The 22,909-nt window shown below is 41.6% G+C and overlaps 1 protein-coding gene across 1 annotated transcript in view; it reads left to right on the top strand.

The window, feature by feature from the left end:
* The window catches only part of METTL25 (methyltransferase like 25), a 395,084-nt gene that overhangs the window by 242,170 nt on the left and 130,005 nt on the right, over positions 1-22,909 (top strand). The window contains exons 7-11 of the mRNA XM_073620219.1: positions 2,215-2,309; positions 11,325-11,354; positions 13,014-13,087; positions 15,349-15,390; positions 17,953-18,046. Coding sequence (XP_073476320.1) covers positions 2,215-2,309; positions 11,325-11,354; positions 13,014-13,087; positions 15,349-15,390; positions 17,953-18,046 — 335 coding nt within the window. The remainder of the gene's footprint in view (positions 1-2,214; positions 2,310-11,324; positions 11,355-13,013; positions 13,088-15,348; positions 15,391-17,952; positions 18,047-22,909) is intronic.

Here is a 22,909-nt window from a genome sequence, read left to right as displayed (position 1 = left end):
ACTCAACACACAGCCATTAATGTCTAAACCGCTGGCAACGAAAGTGAGTACACCCCTAAATGAAAATGTCCAAATTGGGCCCAAATTGACAATATTTTGTGTGGCCACCATTGTTTTCCAGCACTGCCTTAACCCTCTTGGGCATGGAGTTCACCAAAGCTTCATAGGTTGCCACTGGAGTCCTCTTCCACTCCTCCATGACGACATCACAGAGCTGGCGGATGTTAGAGACCTTGCGCTCCTCCACCTTCCGTTTGAGGATGCCCCACAGATGCTCGATAGGGTGTAGATCTGAAGACATGCTTGGCCAGTCCGTCACCTTTACCCTCAGCTTCTTTATCAAGGCAGTGGTCATCTTGGAGGTGTGTTTGGGGTCGTTATCATGTTGGCATACTGCCCTGCGGCCCAGCCTCCGAAGAGAGGGGATCATGCTCTGCTTCAGTATGTCACAGTACATGTTGGCATTCATGGTTCCCTCAATGAACTATAGCTCCCCAGTGCCGGTAGCACTCATGCAGCCCCAGACCATGACACTCCCACCACCATGCTTGACTGTAGGCAAGTCACACTTGTCTTTGTACTCCTCACCTGGTTGCCACACACGCTTGACACCATCTGAACCAAGTCGTTTATCTTGGTCTCATCAGACCGCAGGACATGGTTCCAGTAATCCATGTCCTTAGTCTGCTTGTCTTCAGCAAACTGTTTGCGGGCTTTCTTGTGCATTATCTTTAGAAGAGACTTCCTTCTGGCATGACAGCCATGCACACCAATTTAATGCGGTGTGCAGCGTATGGTCTGAGCACTGACAGGCTGACCCCCACCCCTTCAACCTCTGCAGCAATGCTGGCAGCACTCATACCTCTATTTCCCAATTACAACCTATGGATATCATGCTGATCACATGCACTTAACTTCTTTGGTCGACCATGGCGAGACCTGTTCTGAGTGGAACCTGTCCTGTTAAACCGCTGTATGCTCTTGGCCACTGTGCTGCAGCTCAGTTTCAGGGTCTTGGCAATCTTCTTATAACCTAGGCCATCTTTATGTAGATCAACAATTCTTTTTTTTCAGAGAGAGTTCTTTGCCATGAGGTGCCATGTTGAACTTCCAGTGACCAGTATGAGAGAGTGAGAGCGATAACACCAAATTTAACACACCTGCTCCCCATTCACACCTGAGACCTTGTAACACTAACAAGTCACATGACACCGGGGAGGGAAAATGACTAATTGAGCCCAATTTGGACATTTTCACTTAGGGGTGTACTCACTTTTGTTGCCAATGGTTTAGACTTTAATGGCTGTGTAATGAGTTATTTTGAGGGGACAGCAAGTTTACACTGTTATACAAGCTGTACACTAACTACTTTACATTGTAGCAAAGTGTCATTTCTTCAGTGTTGTCACAAGAAAAGATAAAATAAAATATTTTAAAAAATGTGAGGGGTGTACTCACTTTTGTGAGATACTGTATATATGTGTGTGTGTGTATATATATATATATATAATTTATTTATATTGTATTTATATATTTTTTTATTATTATTATTTGTTTCTTGCTTCTTATCTGCCCTAATTGGTTTCTCAAAATGTGTGTTTTTAATAAATCCTTTGGTAGTTTTTTTTTGGGGGGGGGGGGGGTTTCTGCCAAGATGCAAGTGAAAGTAAGCCAAATGAATTGATGCTTTTGGATATGAAAAAGATCTAAATATTTTGATGAAACAACTGAGAGCTTTGCAGCTGCTTCAGGCTGGAAGAAAACAGATCAGGGACCTGGAGCGTGCTTCTGACATGAATGTAAACAGAAAAACACAAAAAAACATAGTAAAGATATCCCATGTTGTTCATGGTTCAGAGCAAGAGAGTGTTAAATATAAATCATTTCATGGCATATGATGAATTTCTGCAACGTGGACAACATGCTGTTTGCCAAAGTGAATAATTTGTTGTTAGGTCTTGTATTTTGTTACTCCACTTCTCTTAGTAATAGACTGTTTACATATTCTAAATAAAGAAGAAATCTTTTGTTAAGAGTAGTAGACATAATATTGGAATGCCTACAAGATTTAGAACCTCAATAGAACAGTGTATATCTGTCTTGTTTGGTTATTGAAATAGACTGTAACTGTGGTTGACTTTTGCTTATATTTTCAGTATATAAAGGAAGACATTAGAAAAGCCTTATTGTATGTTTAAACTTTTGGTATTACAGATCATACAGATGGAACATGGGGATTTCCTATGAGTGAGTATTTGAAGGAGAGGAGCTGCCACATTGGTAGGAATGCTAGAATGTCGGCTTGTTTGGTAAGTTGCCATGTTGTGACTTGAAAGCCACTTGTCAATATTCATGTCATTTGATGGTTCGCTGTAGTCTTGAGTAAAAACAACTGTTCAGCACAGATCCTTTTCTTCATGCTAAACCAAAGTCATGTGCACAACAAATCCAATTTAAACAGATGATTGTTAGCCAAAATATTATGTCTGTAGAGGTAGTTAAGCAGTAGATGAACACCATTTCAGAAATCTGACTTCCCTCAAAGCTTGTAGCTATGATTCACAGGAACTGAGTTAAATATTTTCTGGAAAAAGTAAAAAGTTTTCAGTGTGTAGGAGCTCACTATGTCCTGAACGAAGGATTGTAGGATGCTTTAGCAACCCTTTTCCACATGTTCCAAGTAAATTGGATTCTAAACTATATACTTTAAAGTGACCTTTGGCTCCATTTTGATGTTTTAAAAGAATTTAAAAAGTAAAAGTCTTGCCTAAGACCAGGCTCTGTGAAATGCCTGCTAAAACCTTCTCTAACCAGTGTTATGTTATCCAAAACCCTAATGCTTAGGGCTCATTTACACAGTAATGATTGCACACCAACACAGAGCATCTGCACTGAAACACCCAAAAATGCAGTATGTATTAAATGCTGTGTTTTGAAATGTGTTTTAATTTGAATGGGCTGCTTAAAACAATGCACCTCAACACACAAAGAAATTGTAAGCATTGGGGTTGTAGTGTAAATCACCACTTATTTTACATAGCATTTATGCCTAAAGCAGAAGTTAAACCTAAAGACTGCAATTTGATATCAGGTAGGTTATTTTGGTAAATGAGAGTTTATTATGCTCTTTTGCAAAAAAAAAAAAAACAAAAAAACTCTTACTTATCTGCTAGCATTTTTTTATTCTCTCCACTGACTGGAGTGCAGGCAAATATAGTGTACAGCCATGGCATCTTTCAGATGTTATGAAAGGAGCTGGGTGCCGAGATTACATGTATGGAAGTTGCACCACCAGTACTTGCCCAGAGCGTGAAGCAGTATGACAGTGGACCTGGAAAAGGAGAAAGACATAACACCTGCAGGGACAGAGTGAATGCAGGTAGCTCGAACCTCACATCACTAGAGTAAACCCCACCCAGACGTAAATGTGTCAAAATATGCAAGTATGGTCTGAACACTTGCACATCATGCCAAATGCTGGTTGCTCTTAATGCAGTTAAATTCTGCTTAAAGTAGCTTAATCCTTATACTTTCAGGATGCTCAACTGTGTATTATGATATAAAAACCTAATCCTAGATTAAGTATTGATCCTGTGCATATAAAAAGGAAGACTACATATAGCAGCCACACATGTTCCAGTCAAAAACATCACTTTCATTGTTACCATATAGTTTATGGTAAACCAGTGAGATTGTGAAGCTAGTGGTAAGTCTGCCATAATTTGCACATATATTGTGCTCCTGTGATCCCAACAGAGTAAAATTCCACTTTAACAAATACACTAATGCCCCGTACACATGAGCGGATTCTCCGTCGGAAAAATCTTGGATGGTTTTTCCGACAGAATTCCGCTCAAGCTTGGCTTGCATACACACGGTCACACAAAAGTTCTCTGAATGTGCGACCGTCAAGAAGGCAGTGACATACAACACTACGACGAGCTGAGAAAATGAAGTTCAATGTTTCTGAGCATGCGCCGAATTGTTTCCGAGCATGCGTAGGAATTTTGCGCGTCGGAATTTGGACAGACGATCACATTTTCAAATAGGAACTTTTCCCGACCGAAAAATAGAGAACATGCTCTCAATCTTTTGCTGGCTGGAATTCCACCAGCAAAAGACCAATGGAGTATACACACGGTCGCATTTTCCGACAAAAAGCTCTCATCTGAGTTTTGCTGGCGGAACTTCCGATCGTGTGTACTAAGACTATTTTATATAGTATACATATCAAAATTCCCTAAGGATATTACTATATTTTAGAATATTTTATGGACATTGAAGCAATACTCTACCTTGTTTATTTTTGTATTTAACTTTTTCAGCCTTCATGTGATGGGTCCTCATGGGCACTGATTGGCACCCCTGGTGGGCGGTGGGTGATTAATAAAAAAAGTTGTAAATTCACCACTTATGAAAAAAAGAAAAAAACCTAAGGCGCCAATCATAGAAATTGCTATCCACGATTCAGAAGCTTACATGAAAACACTAATTTAAATGCAGAAATAACAACATAAAACAAGGTTTAGAAGTGTGTATATGGGAATGTTTGACCATTCTTCACAAAGCATATGTGTGAGGTCAGGCGCTGATGTTGGATGAGAAGGCCTGGCCCACAGTCTCCACTCTAATTCATCCCAAAGGTGTTCTATCGGTTTGAGGTTAGGACTCTGTTCCGGCCCAGTCAAGTTCCTCCACCTCAGACTCGCTCATCCATGTCTTCGTGGACCTTGATAGGCATCACTGATCAGGAGGCACTGGCAGGCATTACTGATTGGGATGGCACAGAGTGCCATCCTAATGGGCACTGATTGGCACCCCTGGTGGGCGGTGGGTGATTAAAAGAAAAAGTTGTAAATTCACCACTTATGAAAAAAAGAAAAAAAACCTAAGGCGCCAATTACAGAAATTGCTATCCATGGTTCAGAGGCTTACATGAAAACATTAATTTAAGCGCAGAAATAACAACATAAAACAGAAATTAAAAAACAAAAGCGCAAAACAACCTGCAAAATCAACACTCCAAAATAAGTGATATAAAATAAATATAATGTACACCTAAGAGTTAATAAGTAAATTCATGAGAAAGAATATATTACATCATTGGCAGGCATTGATTATATTCCGGATCAAGGCAAAACACTTCCAAGCAATTATTAATTTATTAATAAGATGGGCACTGATAGACGGTACTGATAAGCAGTACTGATGGGCACTGATATGCGGCACTGATAGGCGGCACTGGTGGGCACTCATACGCTGCACTGATAGGTGGCACTCATAGGTGGCACTGGTGGGCACTTATAGGCAGCCCTGATAGGCATCACTGATCAGGAGGCACTGGCAGGTATTACTGATGGGCACAGAGTGCCATCCTAATGGGCACTGATTGGCACCCCTGATGGGCTCACCTGGTGTTCTGAAGTGGACTTTCCTGGTGATCTGAAGTGGGCATCCTCGATGGGTCTGCATTGATAATCAATGTGCTGATTATCAGCGCAGACCCTCCCTGTCAGGAGAGCAGCCGATCGGCTCTCCTCTATTCGCGCCTGTCAGTGCAATTGGAGGAAAATCCGATAAACGTCTGTTCCTGTTTACACTGTGATTTGACACAGCTGATAAGATGGTAAAGAGCCTAAGTCATAAGCTCTCTACCTAGATCGAAGATGCGGTGTGTCAGACTGACACACACCACCAATCGCCTCGCTGTGCGCCCCCACGAGCACGCGTTGGTGGCTTATCCTGCTGGACGTCATATGACATCCAGTCAGGATAATATAACCATTTTGCGCACGTCATTTTGCTATATGGCGGGCAGGAAGTGGTTAAATAATATATATTTTTTAAGATTTACCAAGCAAACAAGGAAAAAGTAGACAGTAGAAAATTACAAGACACCTTACAGAGACACAAGGCACCTGGCTTCAGACCAGGGGGAGTGTATTACACAGTAACCACAGATTAAACCACAATGCCCTAATGTAATACTAGCCGGCCTGCAGTGATGGCTAAGCCACTAAAAAAAGGTAGGTAGAGTAACACAGGATCCTTCAAAAATGCTTGAAGCAATCTATTATTATTAATGAATTTACATGGGTCACTGGACATTAGTAACATCTAAAATATTTAGTAATATTTCAGAAGTATCTCTGTTAGCTTGTCTAGCTCTGTTTTTATGGTTAATCATGATAATAGCCTTACCATTACAGTACAATAATTATGCAATTAAATTGTTGTACACATTATAAAAATCCGATTATGTCCCTCCATCCAAGTTTTATCATCCATCTGTTCCATTGTTTATAGATTTGCATTGTAGCTAGACCTTGTATACATATTAACTTAGATTTTGATTTCCCCCTAACATTCACAGGCAGTAGTGCCAAAGAAATATGTTGTGTTATTAATGCATTTTAGGCGTGGAATGCAGAGACAGATCCAGATATGAACATAGGCTTTGATCACTTGGGAATGTTCAAAATATGAAATGTGTTAACATTTTAAATAACACTGTTAATTTTATGCAAAGTTGGAGGCAAATTTATTTTGTCCATTCTTGGTGTCTACGAATTACCAACAGATGTTTGTTCCCGTATATAACATTTAAAATGATGTAAAATGGCATTAAACAAAAAAGAAGAAAGGTGATGAGTAATATTGTGTTTCAAATGAGTCCGAAATGTATTTCAGAGAAACAAATATTTCCCAAACTGTAGTCATTCACCTAAAACTGGTGCTGTCATTTACCAGGGTGGAAGAACGGTGGTGGGCATGATGCCACCTAGTAGAAGGGACTGGCCTTTTCCTCCAGGGTGTCAACACTATAACACAGGAGGAAAAGGCTGTTGATGGCAAATCTGTAGGCCAACAGTGGCAGGGCTGAGCAAAGGCTGATAATGTTGCTGGTAGTCCAAAAGCCTACATAGAGAATTGTTACTCTGAACAGAACACCGCCTATTTACAGTGAAATTAGCAAGATAATATAGCAGGGAGAAGCTTTTTTTTTTTTTTTTTTTTTTAAAGCTCTTTGGTCATAATTGCTTCATGTTTGTTTTAGTTTTTCACATTTGCCTGGACATACAGTAGGTGACCGCGATATTGTGTCAATCTTGCCGCATTTCTTGGCTAAATTTGACACCTGCGAGCCCCGTCGCGGGAGTCAGCGCCGAGATGGCTCACTCATCTGGAAAGGAAAACTTTTTTTTCCTTTTGTGATGAGCGATAGGCAGTGCTGTCAGCTGTCTGGTATGAATCCTGAGGGGGAACACCGTGCCAAATTTTAAATAAAAAAACCGGCGTGGGTTCTCCCCAGGGGCATACCAGGCCCTTAGGTCTGGTATGGATTGTAAGGGGAACCCCCTATGCCGAAAAATCGGCGTGGGGATCCCCCCCAAAATCCATACCAGACCCATATCCGAGCACGCAGCCCGGCCGGCCAGGAAAGGGGGTGGGGACGAGTGAGCGCCCCCCCTCCTGAGCCGTACCAGGCCGCATGCCCTCAACATGGGGGGTGGGTGCCTTGGGGGAGGGGTGCGCCCTGCGGCCCCCCACCCCAAAGCACCTTGTCCCCATGTTGATGAGGACAAGGGCCTCTTGCCGACAACCCTGGCCGTTGGTTGTCTGGGTCTGCGGGCGGGGGTCTCATCGGAATCCGGGAGCCCCCTTTAATAAGGGGGCCCCCAGATCCCGGCCCCCCACCCTATGTGAATGAGTATGGGGTACATGGTACCTCTACCCATTCACCTAGGGAAAAAAGTGTCAATTAAAAAAAAACACAGTACACAGATTTTTAGAGTAATTTATTAGGCAGCTCCGGGGTCTTCTTCCGACTTCGGGGGGTCTCCTTCCGACTTCTCCCGGTGTTCGGCCTCTTCTCCCGGGCCCCTCCGCTATCTTCTTCCAGCTCTTTTGCCAGCGGGGGCCCGGTCTGCTGCCGCTGTCTTCTCGCCGTTGTCTAGCCGCTGTCTCGCTGCTGTCTCGTCACTTCTTCTCTTCTTCCGATGTTGACACGATGCTCTCTCCGGCTGGAATGCTGTGTGCGAGCTGACCCCGCCCCTTGTGACGTCACGGTCCCAGCATGCGCAGGGACTCTGGGGTCACGCCCCCTTATGATGCCAAAGTCCCTGCGCATGCTGGGACCGTGACGTCACAAGGGGGTGGGGTCACCGCCTATATAAATGGCTCCGCAGCTCACACACAGCATTCCAGCCGGAGAGTGCTTCGTATCAACATCGGAAGAAGAGAAGAAGCGACGAGACAGAGGCGACAAGACAGTGGCAGCAGACCGGGCCCCCGCTGGCAAAAGAGCTGGAAGAAGATAGCGGAGGGGCCCAGGAGAAGAGGCGGAACACCGGGAGAAGAGGCCGAACACCGGGGGAAGTCGGAAGGAGACCCCCCAAAGTCGGAAGAAGAACCCGGAGCTGCCTAATAAATTACTCTTAAAATCTGTGTACTGTGTTTTTTTTTTATTGACACTTTTTTCCCTAGGTGAATGGGTAGGGGTACCATGTACCCCATACTCATTCATATAGGATGGGGGCCGGGATCTGGGGGCCCCCTTATTAAAGGGGGCTCCCGGATTCCGATAAGCCCCCCACCCGCAGACCCCGACAACCAACGGCCAAGTTGTCGGGAAGAGGCCCTTGTCCTCATCAACATGGGGACAAGGTGCTTTGGGGTGGGGAGGGCCGCAGGGCGCCCCCTCCCCCAAGGCACCCACCCCCCCATGTTGAGGGCATGTGGCCTGGTACGGCTCAGGAGGGGGGGACGCTCGTCCTTCGTAGGGGATTCCCCTTACAACCCATACCAGACCTAAGGGCCTGGTATGCCCCTGGGGTGAACCCACGCCGGTTTTTTATTTAAAATTTGGCACGGTGTTCCCCCTCAGGATTCATACCAGACAGCTGTCAGCACTGCCTGTCGCTCATTGCGAAAGGAAAAAAAGTTTTCTTTTCCCGATGAGCGAGCCAGCGCGACATGCACAGTACCCTGTCGCCGAGAACCAGCGCGATGGTATCGCGCTGGAAACACAATCTCGCGGTACTTCTACAGCATTTCAAGTTTTACTGAAAAAGACTTCTTATTCTTAAGTGCCGATTTCCAATGGCCAGTACGACATTGGTTTGGGTTGCTTGCTGTGAATTAATGCACTTAAAGTACACCTCACACAATAATTATATAGGCTGTGACTACCTGGCTGTCATGTTGAACCATCAGCCTAAACACTTTGAATAACTGGCACAGAACAAGCCTAGAGATCATGAATTCTGTCAATTTTCTTGACAGTTGTACTTCAAGCCTAGTTCACACGGGCGTACTACAGCGTACACCCATGTGAAGGACATGTTTGCCGTACAGGGATGCACAGCTGTTCCATGCATCCCTGGGCAGACAGTACCATTCATTTCAGTTGGGATGCAGCGGCTGCATGGAAACAGCCGCTGCTCCCAATTTGATATCCATGTGCATGCACGGCCCCGAATGCAGACAGTGTTTGGGGCCGTGCACCCACATAGCTGTCAGATTGGGAGCAATGGCTATGTTCATGCAGCTGCTGCTTCCCAATTGACATGAATAGGACTGCCTGCACGGGGATGCATGGAACATGTGTGCATCCCTGTGCAGGCAAACATGGCCCTCACATGGCTGTATGCTGTCATACGCCCATATGAACGAGGCGTAAGAATTACCATTTAAGAATAGGAACTTATATTTTTTTAATATCTGCTTTAAAAAATAGTACCTGTTTTCTTTAAATTATAGTATTACATTTTAGGGAGGCTCGCTAAAACTGGTGGGCTGACACATGCCTTGTCATGTGGTGCTAACAACTGCTGTTCTTATCTTCACTTTTCACACAAAGTGAACATTAAACGTGTTATTCCTTATGCATTGAAAAATTGGATAATTGGTTATCAGTTGCAAAGAGATTTTCTTACATTTTGTAAAATATTTATGGTATTACAAGCACTTCTTGTACAGCCCAGCTGTTTGTAGCACTGCTCAAAGCAGCCATATGTTATGTTTCTGGGCTTTGTCTGGCCATCCTTCAGGTATTTAAAGACCTAAGATAGCTTTTACAAGAACCATCATCTGTATGACTCTTGGCCAAGGCTTGTCTGCACAGGTAGGCCATGCTTTAAACATATGATTTTTCCTCATTCCAAATATGATGCATTAGATTGACAGTGATCCTTTTTTATGTGTCTGGGTACTGTGAGAACTAGCATCAAACAGTGGAGCTTTCAAGGACTCAACCACTCACTTTTTTTAAGGGTTTTTCTAGCCCAATTTTATTTAAAAGAAAGTTCAAAAACAAAACATCAGTTTCCCTCACAGGGGTATTCAACATTGCTCTCCCATCCAAACAAAATGACATTGAGCCTCCTGGCTTATACATACAGCACTGTGGTTCTGGCCTTGCTCTCCAGGCCCTTGTCTGTCTTCTACAGGCTGTTTGCCCACCAACTCTGTCCATACAGCAAGCAGCCCCTTGCTCCCACTATTCTCCTAGGTGGAGCTCTCCTCACTCCTGGGCAATGACCTCCTGTCTGCTGGGGTGAAGCCCAGATCTATGGCCCGGTCTCTGCAAAAAGCCCTGCACACACCTGTGCAATCGGTGTACTAGCTGTTCACAAAACCTGGACCCAGGATTGGAGATTTCATCTCACCCGGATCGCTAAGAAATTGCCAGGCTCCAAGTCCTAAAACAGACTTTACGAAACAATGAGGAAAAGCAAACCCCCTGCAGCCCCTTAACCTGCCTGGTTGAGAATCCTGAGTTATAACCTCTATTTAGACCCTGGCAGGGTACTGCACTGCCACTGTACCTATATTCCTAAATCCTTAAACCAGTGCTATGTGTATATCATGCAATGCAAATAAGCCAAATTGTTTTCACACACTTCTATTAGCACAGTAATCATAGTATAAAATAAACATTTCCTTTGTGAACATATCAAGTTACCTGATTATATCATTTGATGAAATCCGAAAAAGAGTTTTAGGTTTAGTATGAAATCAGTGTGTAGCATTGGCTGCTGCGATGTGTTAGGCACATAGCCAAGTCTAATGGAATTTTATTTTAGCTTAAGACTCCAATTTTTTGTGAAAGTGATTTTTTCCTATTTTCAGCTGCCTAAAATAAACTAAAAAAAGCAATAAAAGGTCTGATTAACAACCTTACACACAAGGCTAACACATTGTAGTGCATTTGTGTTTATTTAATGTCACATAATTAATCTGTTCATTCTGCCAGTACATAAATAACATTGTCTGACAAAATGATAAACAAATGGACCTTATCTTTTTTGTTCCTTCTCAAGGCTCTAGAGCGTGTTGCGGTCGGCCAAGGGGTAAGTAGTTTTGTTTACTGAATTTCATGTATCTGTCTTCCTTCTGATTTTAGTTAGTGCATAACCTAAATGTGAACTTACAGTTCCCCATCTGCTTACATTAACTCATTATATTGCTAGAGACATACAAACCAGGGAACTCTTCTGTGTGTACGTTGTTTTACAGCTTTGATTATGTGATATGACATTTCTTAGCTTCGTTTATGTAAAAGAGCTGTTAATAGCATTTATGTATTATTATGTGTAGGTTTTAAGATCTAAACATATCAGAATATATTTAACATGAATGCAGTACGGGGAAATATTCCAGTACCCAGCTGCATTTTTTATCCCGCTGAAGAATACCACTCTCTTCGCCCAAACTAAAAGAACAAAAGGCTGCATAGCAGTTACTAAGTGGTGGTGTTGGCTCTTTCAGTTTCAGTTTTTTTTTTCTCGTTTTGAGTAGAGTATGGAAGGTGGTTAAAACGTCTATTTTTTTTTTTTTTTTTTTTGGGGGGGGGGGGTGTTACTATGTGTCTATATGTTCTGCTAGGGAGATCTCCCTTCACTTCCTGTCTTAGAGACACAATACAAAGTAAGAAGCAGTCTGCCCAAAGTAAGGGGAATTCCTATTTGGCCCTATATGATTTTCCTTCAACTCTTGCTCTCATGACCACTTTAATATAGGCTTTCCTCTTTTCTTCTCTCTTAGTAAGGATGGTTTTCAGGACAAATATTTTGGAGAATATAACCTGTGGGGATCCAGATTGCAACAATAGCTTGACAGAGGGTCCAACCTATCCTCAATCTATGCAGAGCTATAAAAACAAATGTTTTGCCTTTACATACAGTAGTTGAATTTTTTAGGAGCTACAGTACATTTGCCTATTTTCATGGAACATTCATTCCACTGCAACAGTGGGAGAAGGGTGGTGAACGATGAAACCGAGAGCAAAACCTGTAACAAGCCTGCTCTATATATAACAAGCATCTAATAATGGTAGATATGAAAAATCTGTTTTCATCACCAGTAGAAATATGAATATTCTAAATAAGAAAACCTTTTACCTAAGGTGCTGTGATGATGATGTTTGGGATGCAGGAGGATCTGGTTGTTTTGGTGTATGGATTCAAAGTCTGGAAGTGTCATTTGGAGCTATTTTGGACTATCAAGCCATATAAGGTTGTTTCTAGTCTGACTTCCTTTTCAGCCAGAATACATAAACAATTTTCATAGAGTAGGCTTTTTCACCCTGGAATCAGGATAGGATTTTGTAGGAAGATAGCCGTGCCTCTTATAGGAGTTCCAATTTTGTGACTGACAAATCTTGTAACATCAGCCATGTGCATACACTGTATGTAAGCTCACCCATGCTGCCCCAAAACAAATATGCAGCTTGTTGGTAAAAGTCTGTCTTTTAAGGCACCTTTTGGAGTGATAGGCTTCCTGAAAATTAAAATCTTGTTGTGCTTATAATTGCTGGATCCCCCTTCCTACCCATTGGGCGTCTTATATTATTGTATATACTGAAAAACGAAAAGCAAACTTAAAAGTACTAATTTGTTATAAAAAATATGTGACTCTTTATATGAAATAATTGTTCAAAGAACATTTAATTATTGTTCATTTTTGATTAATTACGTTGCCCACTTTGCTTTTTGCTTTGCTTTTACAAGCTTCCTACTGAGTCCTTGTTTTATCGGGCAGTGCTTCAGGTCATCTGCAAAGAAGTCTATGGAATCACTCAAAGGTATGGATACAGAAATAAAACCCTGGTTCTGAAGATAGAAATGTACTGGTGTGTAGAAACATTATGAAGGATTTGTAGGCATTTATTAACCGATTGCCAACCAGCCGCACTACATATACTGTGATGAAGCAGCTCCTACAGGCACAGCAGCATACCCATACATCACTGCCTCCTGGTTTCATGCTACCCTTATCGCCTACTCCTCTGTGATTTGACACATCAAGAGTCTATCAGCAGGTCCCGGCCAATGATTCATGACTGAGACCTGCTGATTGGCTATGTCGAATTACAGCCCAGAGCTCTGTGTTGACAAACAATATAGAGCTGTATACAGGGGGAACAAGCACTTTGTTTCTTTTCCATACAAATGGATCTGTAGTATAAAGTAGCACATATTACACATTGTTAGACACACAATTAACCCCTTGATTGCCCCTAGATGTCAACCCCTTTCCAGCCAGTGTCATTATTACAGTGACATTGTATAGTATTCTCACTGATCATTGTATTGGTGTCACTGGAGATGTCATTGGCAGTTAGTCAGTTCCCACAAAGTGTCAAAATCCCACTATAAGTCGCTGATCTTCACCATTACTAGTATTAGAAAAAATATAAATTTTTTTTTTTTTTTTTGTTATTTGAATATGTTTTATAGCAGAAAGTAAAACATATTGTTTTTAAATACAGCTTTAGTCTGAGTTTACATTTCCTGGACTGAAGCATATAATTACATATGAGACTTGAACACAGAAAAAAAAAACATATGGCAGATTTTTTGCAGAACTGTCTGTGCCTGATAGTGGCTCCCATCCATCATTAGAATGATGTCATGTTTAGGGCAGATGATTGAAAAAAATAAGTATCATGTACCCTATGCTGTGGGCACTTCTGCTGCTGTGCATTTTGTTTTTTTTCTGAATTGACATCAGTGTCTATTCCTGTGAACACCATATCAGTAACTTTAGAAGTGCATAATCACAAATTTACATATTCCACCTTAAAGATGGATTTACCTAATGTATGTAAATAACAGGCCGGGAGCAGATCATTCGGTTAAACAGATGATGAAAGGAAATATCCAGCATTTTGGTCTTTTTTTTCTGGATAATACTTTTTATACTTTAGAGGTGATTTTTGCTGATCAAAGTCTTTGTATGTTAAACGTTTTGCAGCATGCAACAGAGTATGCAAAGTACTTGCAGTGCTTTTATTATTTGTTTTTAAAGGATTAAGGATTGTTTCTTTGTTATATTTTCTAGATAGTGTTTGTCGTCTGTATGTTTGCAGTGGTGAGGGTGCAGCTTCAACTGTTCTTACTCTTATTAACCTCCCTGGCGGTTTTCTTGAGTGTGGCTCGGGGGTTAAATTTCGGCACCATTAGCGGTAACCCCGAGCCACATTTGGGATTGCATTGCAGGATCCTGGTGCGGTATACTTACCTTGTCCCCAGGATCCTGCAATGTTCCCCCGCTGTGTCCGCAGGCTCTGTCCTCCGCCTGATGCCTCTGTGTGCCGAGCTCCGTTCCGTGCGAGCGTCGCGACCCACAGGGACGGAGCCCAGCGGCAAATTCAAAAACTGAAAAATCATAATACATGCAGTACACTGTAATCTTACAGATTAAATTACTGTATGAAATTATTTCACATCCCTTTTGTCCCCAGAGCTTTGTCCAATGCCCTGCATGCAGTTTTATATTATATATACTGTTCTTTATGCCTGAAAACTTGAGATTATCCATAGCAACCAAAAACTGTCCCTTTACATCAAAAGTGGTTTTAGATCAGCTAGAAAACAGCAATAGTAAATTAGAACACTTGCAGAATTGAGCAATAGTGAATCATGGGGAAATAAATTTTATTATTGTTATATTATTATTTTTTATAATTATTTATATATATTTATTATATTATAATTTATGATTTTGTGTTTCAAACTTCATCATACCCAGGATATCTACTAGACTCTTGGTGGACAGATTTAAGTGCGTTATTGCTAAGATTTACAGGCCTACAATATAAAACGCCAAGTTTCTATGCAAAATAATTGTACCGCTTTGAGACGCAAAAATCTAACATAATCATACCACCAGGGAGGTTAACAAAGTATATGTATGTGGCATTAGTCAAGGTATTTTTATTTATTTTTTGATAATCACGTTTTTAAATAAATGCATTTAAACTTGTTTGCTTTGCAAGTTCTCTTTCAGCATAAACAAAATTATTAAATTTTCAACCTTTTTTTTTTTTTTTTTTCCTTCAAGGTCCTATTCGATAGATCCACAGAACAAGAATGTCCTTCAAATGTAAGATGTTGAAAAAAAAAATGATTCTTATATTGTTAAAAATTTCCTTTGTTTCTTATAACGTTTTTTTTAATGAATTGAGTGGGGGAGACAATAACTTTGGAAGTGGTATTAAACAAGTTGCTAGGGCAAAAATAACAATTGACCACTGCTTAGTCAGTGGCATAACAAAAGTCATAGCAGCCCACAAAGCAGACACTATAAAATTGTGCTATGGCAACCAATGATTCATAGTTGCACCTCTGCTCTTAGTTGTTTTACTAAGGGGGGGTTTTCCCTCTTGTATCACCTTTTCAAACAACAGTAGCCTTTTTCCCATTATCATATAACTATGCTCTGTGGACTAAGGGCCGTTTCATATCACAGAAACGTAGTTCAGATGTGTTTCTGCATGCTAACTTGTTTTAAGTGTTTTGCTGCGTTCCACTCCATTTTTTATGTTTTTCCCTCTTCTTTTTTTCAAAGTTTCCTGGAATTGTTGGACTAGTCCATTAGAACCCATATAATCTACTGCCCATGCGTTTTTTATGCACTGGACTGCGTCTGGTGTGAATCGACCTTAAGTCCTATCTATCAGCTATTTCTAACCTGATAAAACATTATTACAACATTACACTACATTACACTGGAACATTATTACTGGACTTTACAATCCTCGTTTTTGTCTCTTTCTCCTATAAATGGACTTTAATGCATTGAGATACTTTGCGGACCATGTATGCAGATCAAGAATTTTGACTTCACTTGCTGTAAATCTATTCCCGATCAATGGCTTAGAAAATATTAATGCCAAACACAGGTAATTAAGACATTCAGACAAAAGTCTGTTGTGGCAGCCCATGTATTTATGTTTCTTACAGCAGTTCTCTTTTTCACAACTTTTACATGACAGTGGCATGTCAGTCAAAATTGGAGTTAGAATTGATGGTTCTGTCAAAAGTGGATAATTACATGTCTATAGAAAACTCATTTAAGTTGGAGGAGGTCTCCAGCAGAGGTCACATTTTTGTTCAATTTGGAAAATCATGTTAACACTTTGCCACTGTCGCTGCCCCCAGCTCTTTAAGAGAATTTATATGTGGGGAAGCAGGCATTCCAATCATATGACATACAGCAATAGTGGTCTGTGGGCATCAACGATAGTGTATGTACCTGGAGAGAAAACAGGTTACAGGGGCGCACCCAAATAGTGGTGATAAATAACATATATTCTGAATGGTCTGCAGTTATAAGTGGGATACTCCAGGGCTCTGTCCTGGGACCAATTCTGTTTTTAACTTGTACATAAATGACATAACAGTTGGTATAAACAGTTCAACCTCAGTATTTGTGGATGATACAAAGTTAAGCAGGATAATAACTTCACAACAGGATATTGAAACTCTACAGGAAGACCTCAATAAATTAGAGGGGCGGGCAAACACATGACAAACCAGGTTCAATGTAGGGAAATGTAAAGAGATGCACTTGGGGGTTAAAAATATGAATGCAAGTTACACACTAGGAGGGGAACCTCTGGGGGAATCCAGGATGGAAAAAGATCTGGGGGTCCTAGTTGATGACAGACTCAGCAATAGCATGCAATGCCAAGCTGCATCAAGCAAGGCCAGCAGAATATTAGCATTCATTAAGAAAGGTATTTACTCAGGAGACAAAACTATAATTCTACCACTTTACAAATCTTTGGTTTGGCCACATCTTGAGTATGCTGTCCAATTCTGGTCACCATGCTTCAGGAAGGATGTGCTGGAACTGGAGAGTCCAGAGAAGGTCAAGAAAGCTAATAAGAGAGCTGGAGCATCTAAGTTACGAGGAAAGACTACGAGCATTAAACTTATTCATCCTGGAGAAGAGACACAAAAGAGGAGATAAGATAGGGATATATTAAATATCCTAATGTTGATTCCAGCATTGGGAGAAAACTATTCAGTTTCAGGTCACTCATGAAGATACGTGGACATTCAATAATGTTGGTCAAGAAAAGATTTAACCTTTAACTGCGTGAGTTTTTTTTTTTTACTTTTAAAGCAGTAAGTATGTGGCACTTCCTTCCACAATCAGTGGTTGCAGTGGTTAATGTAGCTAATTTAAAAAAATGCTTAGATGGACATCTTATTGAGCACAATGTTCAGGGATTTGGGAAATAGTAGGGGCATAATGCTTAAACACACCTACACAGGTTGAACTGGACAGACTCATGTTTTTTTTTTTTCAACCGTAACAACTTTGTAACTATGACTAGTGTGATTGACTGTCACAGTGGTAACATGATCGGAAGCTCCTGATCACAAGTATGCATCAGGAACATCATAGTTATTGCGCTCGGGGCGCACAGTGAGTGCTCCCCACACAGAAAACCGTTCCCCATGGATGCATATATTCAGCCACTTGGCGTTAAAACCCACCTGCCCAGCGGCCGCAAATATACGTATGGCCAGTGGGAACAGGTTAAGGAAAGATTGCACATTGTACAATGTGATTATTTAGTATTACTTTTTATTCTCATTTTGCTTAAAAAGTATTAGAAATTGTTTAACTGAAATAACATGATTGTTCTTGCAGTGACCAACGTGTTGGAAAGATATTCTCCAAGTCAGCAGGCTTCATTGACTATGTCAGGAAATCGCTGAAAAAATTTGGCCAAGATGACGCAAAGGTTAGTACTATTTTGCTATTACTATTTTTCTCTTAATATTGACAAAGTGGGCCTATTCTACACAGGTAAGTTTGTGGAGGAAAGCTGATTATTTTAGTAGAATGCAGTGTACAGAGAGCGTTTGTTACCCTAAAGAAAAGAAAATGGATCCTGTCCCTTTAAAGCATGTTACACAGCACAATGCTTGTTCTGTGTAATTTGGCCCCCTGTATAACATAAAAAACCTGGCTGATCCTGCCAGTTTCTACACTCCCCTCTGTAAACTGACCATGGTTCATCATGGCTGCTGAGCCCTGACACCGTGATCAGTTTACATGCCTCCGCCATCTGCTGTGTCCTGTCTGCTCTCCTTTCTCCCCTCCCCTCCCTGTCAGCCCGTGACAGTGCTCGCCCCCCCCCCCCCAACCCTTCCTGCTGCTAAAATAACATGTACATTTTCATACTAGCCGCTCTGTCTCTCAATGCTGTGTCCCCTGTGTGTGTGATTTATAAAAAAATGCAGATTATACCTCATTTCAGAGCGCCGATCGGCACTCAGGTGACCGGCCGACTCAATCCTACTCTCCTTTCCTCCCGATTGACATTAGTGGGGGAATCTCGGCCTTGTCCGATCTAACAGTCAGACGGGGAGAGAGGAGAGAGACAGCCGGTCACGTGAGCGCTGATCGGCGCTCTGAAATGAGGTATAATCAGCATTTTTTTTAGAAATCACACACACGGGGGGACACAGCATTAAGAAACAGAGCTGGTAGTATAAAGTAGTGAGAGTGGCTTAACAACCACTTTAAAGAATGGGAAGCTGTTTTTTCTAATGGAGATGGGAGATAGTTATGCCAGTGGAGGAGGAACTTTTGAAGGTATCTTCTCAGTTTATATGAACAAGAAGGAGGGGTATAATAACTATGACAGTAATGCTAATAACATTATATTGAATGTACCATTGTGGCTGACAGAAACCAGTGTTCAAAAAAGACTAGAAAACTGTAATGTGAATAAATCACCAGGATTAGATGGCTTTCCCACAAGAATTTTGAAATAACTTAGCTATGTTATAGCCTGATCATTATTAATAGATTTTAACAACAGTATTCCAAAAAAACTACAGACCAGTCAGCCCAACATCAATAGTATACTTATCTGAGCCCCATCTTGATCCAGCGATGTGCATGAGAGCAGCAGCTCTTCCTGACCTCTCTCTCCTCATTGACTCTCACAGCAGCGGGAGCCATTGGCTGCTGTCAATCACAGCCAGTAAAGCCAATGAGGAAAAAAGAGCGGGGGCAAGCTGCGCTCTGTGTGTGAATGGACAATGTCTTGGGACATTGCTCAAGTGCCCCCATAGCTAGAGGCTTGCAATTGGCAGAACTTGGCAGGGGGGAGGAGCCAGGACCGCTTGGCATTGATGACCGGGTATGTACCTGTATAGAAACCTGGTTGCAGGAACACATCAATTGATTCATGGCTTGTTTTCTGAATTGTCTAGCATTGTAGTGGTGTGCCCCAGAGCTCTGTCCTGGGGCCAGTTTTGTTAAACTTGATAAATTATATAGAAATTGTAATAATAAAAGTTCAATCTCAGTGTTTTCTGATGATGATACAATTACTATTATACAGGAATTATATAGCACCAACAGTTTGCACAGCGCTTTGCAATGTGAAGGCAAACAATACAATTCCATACAGGAGGAATACGAAGGCCATGCTCGTTAGAGCTTACAATCTTGAAACAATGCTAAAGTAGGGCAATAACTTCACTCAACAGAATATAGCAACTTTACAAGAAGACCTAATTAAAATAGAGGGGTGGGCAGTAAAGTAGTGCACTTGGGAACTAAAAATATTAATGCAGGTTGCTTGTTAGATGAAGAACCTCTGGGGAATCGAGGATGGAAAAAGAATCGGGAGTCCTAGTAGATCTCGCGATAGCATGCAATGCCAAGCTACAGCAAGTTTAGCTAGCATATTTTCAACATGCATTTAAAAGGGTTTACTCAAGAGATAAAACTATAATTTTACCATTTTAGAAATCCCTGGTTCACATCTTGAGTACACTGTCCAGTTTTGGTCCTCAATCCTCAGGAAGGATGTCTTTAAAATGGAGAGATTTCAGAGAACAGCAATAAAGCTAATAAGGGGGCTGGTGGGAGAGCTTAGTCATGAGGAATTGCTACAAAAATTAAACTTGTTCTTCCTGGAGAGGAGTTTAACCGGTTCAATACCGGGCAATTTCTCCCCCTTCCTTCCCAGGCCAATTTTTAGTTTTCAGCACTGTCGCACTTTAAACGTCAATTGCGCGGTCGTGCGACGTTGTACCCAAAAAGAAATTGACGTCCTTTTTTTCACCACAAATAGAGCTTTTTTTTGGTGGTATTTGATCGCCTCTGCGGTTTTTATTTTTTGCGCTATAAACAAAAGAAGAGCGACAATTTTGAAAAAAACACAATATTTTTTACTTTTTGCTATAATAAATATCCCAATTTTTTTTTTAAAAAACACATTTTTTCCTCAGTTTTGGCCGATACATATTCTTCTACATATTTTTGGTAAAAAAAATCGCAATAACCGTATATTGATTGGTTTGCGCAAAAGTTATAGCATCTACAAAATATGGGATAGATTTATGGCATTTTTTTAAAAAAAATATTTTTTTATTTTTTTTAGCGGCGATCGCGATTTTTTTTGGTGACTGCGACATTATGGCGGACACATCGGACACTTTTGACACATTTTTGGGACCAATCACATTTATACAGCGATTAATGCTATAAAATTGCATTGATTACTGTGTAAATGTGACAGGCAGTGAAGGGGTTAACCACTAGGGGGCGGGGAGGGGTTAATATGTTTCCTAGGGAATGATTCTAACTGAAGGGGGAGGGGACGCACTAGGGGAGGAGACCGATCTGTGTTCCTCCGTTCTGGGAACACAGATCGCTCTCCTCAGAGCTGACAGGCTGTGGATCTGTGTGTTTACACACACAGATCCACATGCCGGCCCGGTTAACGGGCAATCGCGGGTGCCTGGCGGACATCGCGGCCGCCGGGCACACGCACCGGGTCCCGAGGAACGCGGCGGGCGCGCGCGCGCCCCCTAGACGGCCGGGAATCCCAGGACGTCATATGACGTCCACCCAGGATGGGAGATCCCATCTGTGGACGTCATATGACTATGGGCGGGTAGGGAAGTGGTTAAGATGAGTTTTTATCTTGAGATACTGTACAAATCATTAAAATGGTGACTCTAATGCCCTGTACACACGGTCGGACACTGATCGGACATTCCGACAACAAAATCCACGGATGTTGGGTCAAACTTGTCTTACATACACACGGTCACACAAAGTTGTCGGAAAATCCGATCGTTCTGAACGCGGTGACGTAAAACACGTACGTCGGGACTATAAACGGGGCAGTAGCCAATAGCTTTCGTCTCTTAATTTATTCTGAGCATGTGTGGCACTTTGTGCGTCGGATTTGTGTACACACGATCAGAATTTCTGACAATGGATTTTGTTGTCGGAAAATTTTATAGCCTGCTCTCAAACTTTGTGTGTCGGAAATTCCGATGGAAAATGTGTGATGGAGCCCACACACGGTCGGAATTTCCGACAACAAGGTCCTATCACACATTTTCCGTCGGAAAATCCGACCGTGTGTACAGGGCATTAGACTGCATAAGGGGATCTTTACTGTTAGAGCATTAACATGATTGTAAAGCTTTGACTTTTTTAAATAAAATAATGAAAACATGTCATACTAACCTGTTCTCTGCAACGGTAGAGCAGCCCTAGTCCTCCTCCTTTGGGGGTCCCCCTCCGGAACTCCTGGCTCCTCCTCTTCAGCGAGTGCCCCCATAGAAAGCTGCTTGTTGTGCGAGCTAGCTCAGTTTCCTGTGAATGAAAGAACTACAAGTACCATCCCCCCGCGGCTGACAGCTTATAGTCCTGAATGGACTGCGAGGGCAATGATGAGTGCTCTTGTAGTGCATTTAGCCCTGCAGGGGTGCAATGCTTTCCAGGCTCCTGCAGGAAAAAATAATAAATGCACATATACTTTTTTTTACTGCAAAAACATGTACATTTTTTTTTTCTTGAAGGGGAACTTATCCTTTAATGAACCTAAATCACCCAGGGGGACTAGCAACTTTCATCTAGAGTGAAGGTCACAAAATGTGAGATCAGTAAGCTGGTCTTAAATACATAATATAATAATCTGGTTCTTACTAGGATTCAGTTGCTACCCTGAGAGGGTTCTTATTAGGTCTGGTATTTAATTTCCTAGTGAACCGTTCAGTTAAATTCTTATGAGAGATCTTTTATTTTCAGCCCATCGGTAAATGAAAACGTCAATTCAAATAAACTGTTGTATAACTTACAGGCAGGACTTGCATGGTTTTGCAAATGAAAGAAAATTCATTCTTAACACATGCCATGAAACATACATACATATTTTCTAGTCCATAACAAAATGTCATGTAACGTAGCATATTGGTACTGTTTTTTTATCAATGGAAATTATGTAGGTCACTGGATTTTAGAAAAGGCAATGCAAAAACCAAAACCATTCCCAGGAAACAGGTATACACTGGGGCACAAACCTATTAAGGCACTACGTGTTTGATGCTCATTTCTCACAGCATGACCCCAGGTTCACATCTGTGCAGCTCTGCATGCCATGTTTACATAGGCACAGCAGCCTAAATATTTGAATTTTTCTGCATGAAAGAGGTCCCTGCACCGTTTTAAAAACTTGGCTGCACAGATACTGCATTGTGCTTTGGCATCATGTATTTCCATGTGTGGGAAATGGGAAGCAGAATATTTTTCAGTGTTTGGGGGTGACTTTAAAAGTTAATGGCACCCC

The sequence above is a fragment of the Aquarana catesbeiana genome, linkage group LG03, assembly GCF_042186555.1.
Source record: "Aquarana catesbeiana isolate 2022-GZ linkage group LG03, ASM4218655v1, whole genome shotgun sequence".
In the NCBI taxonomy this organism is placed as follows: Eukaryota; Metazoa; Chordata; class Amphibia; order Anura; family Ranidae; genus Aquarana; species Aquarana catesbeiana.
Note: the sequence above shows the minus strand (reverse complement) of the source record. Positions and strands in the feature narration are given on the sequence as shown.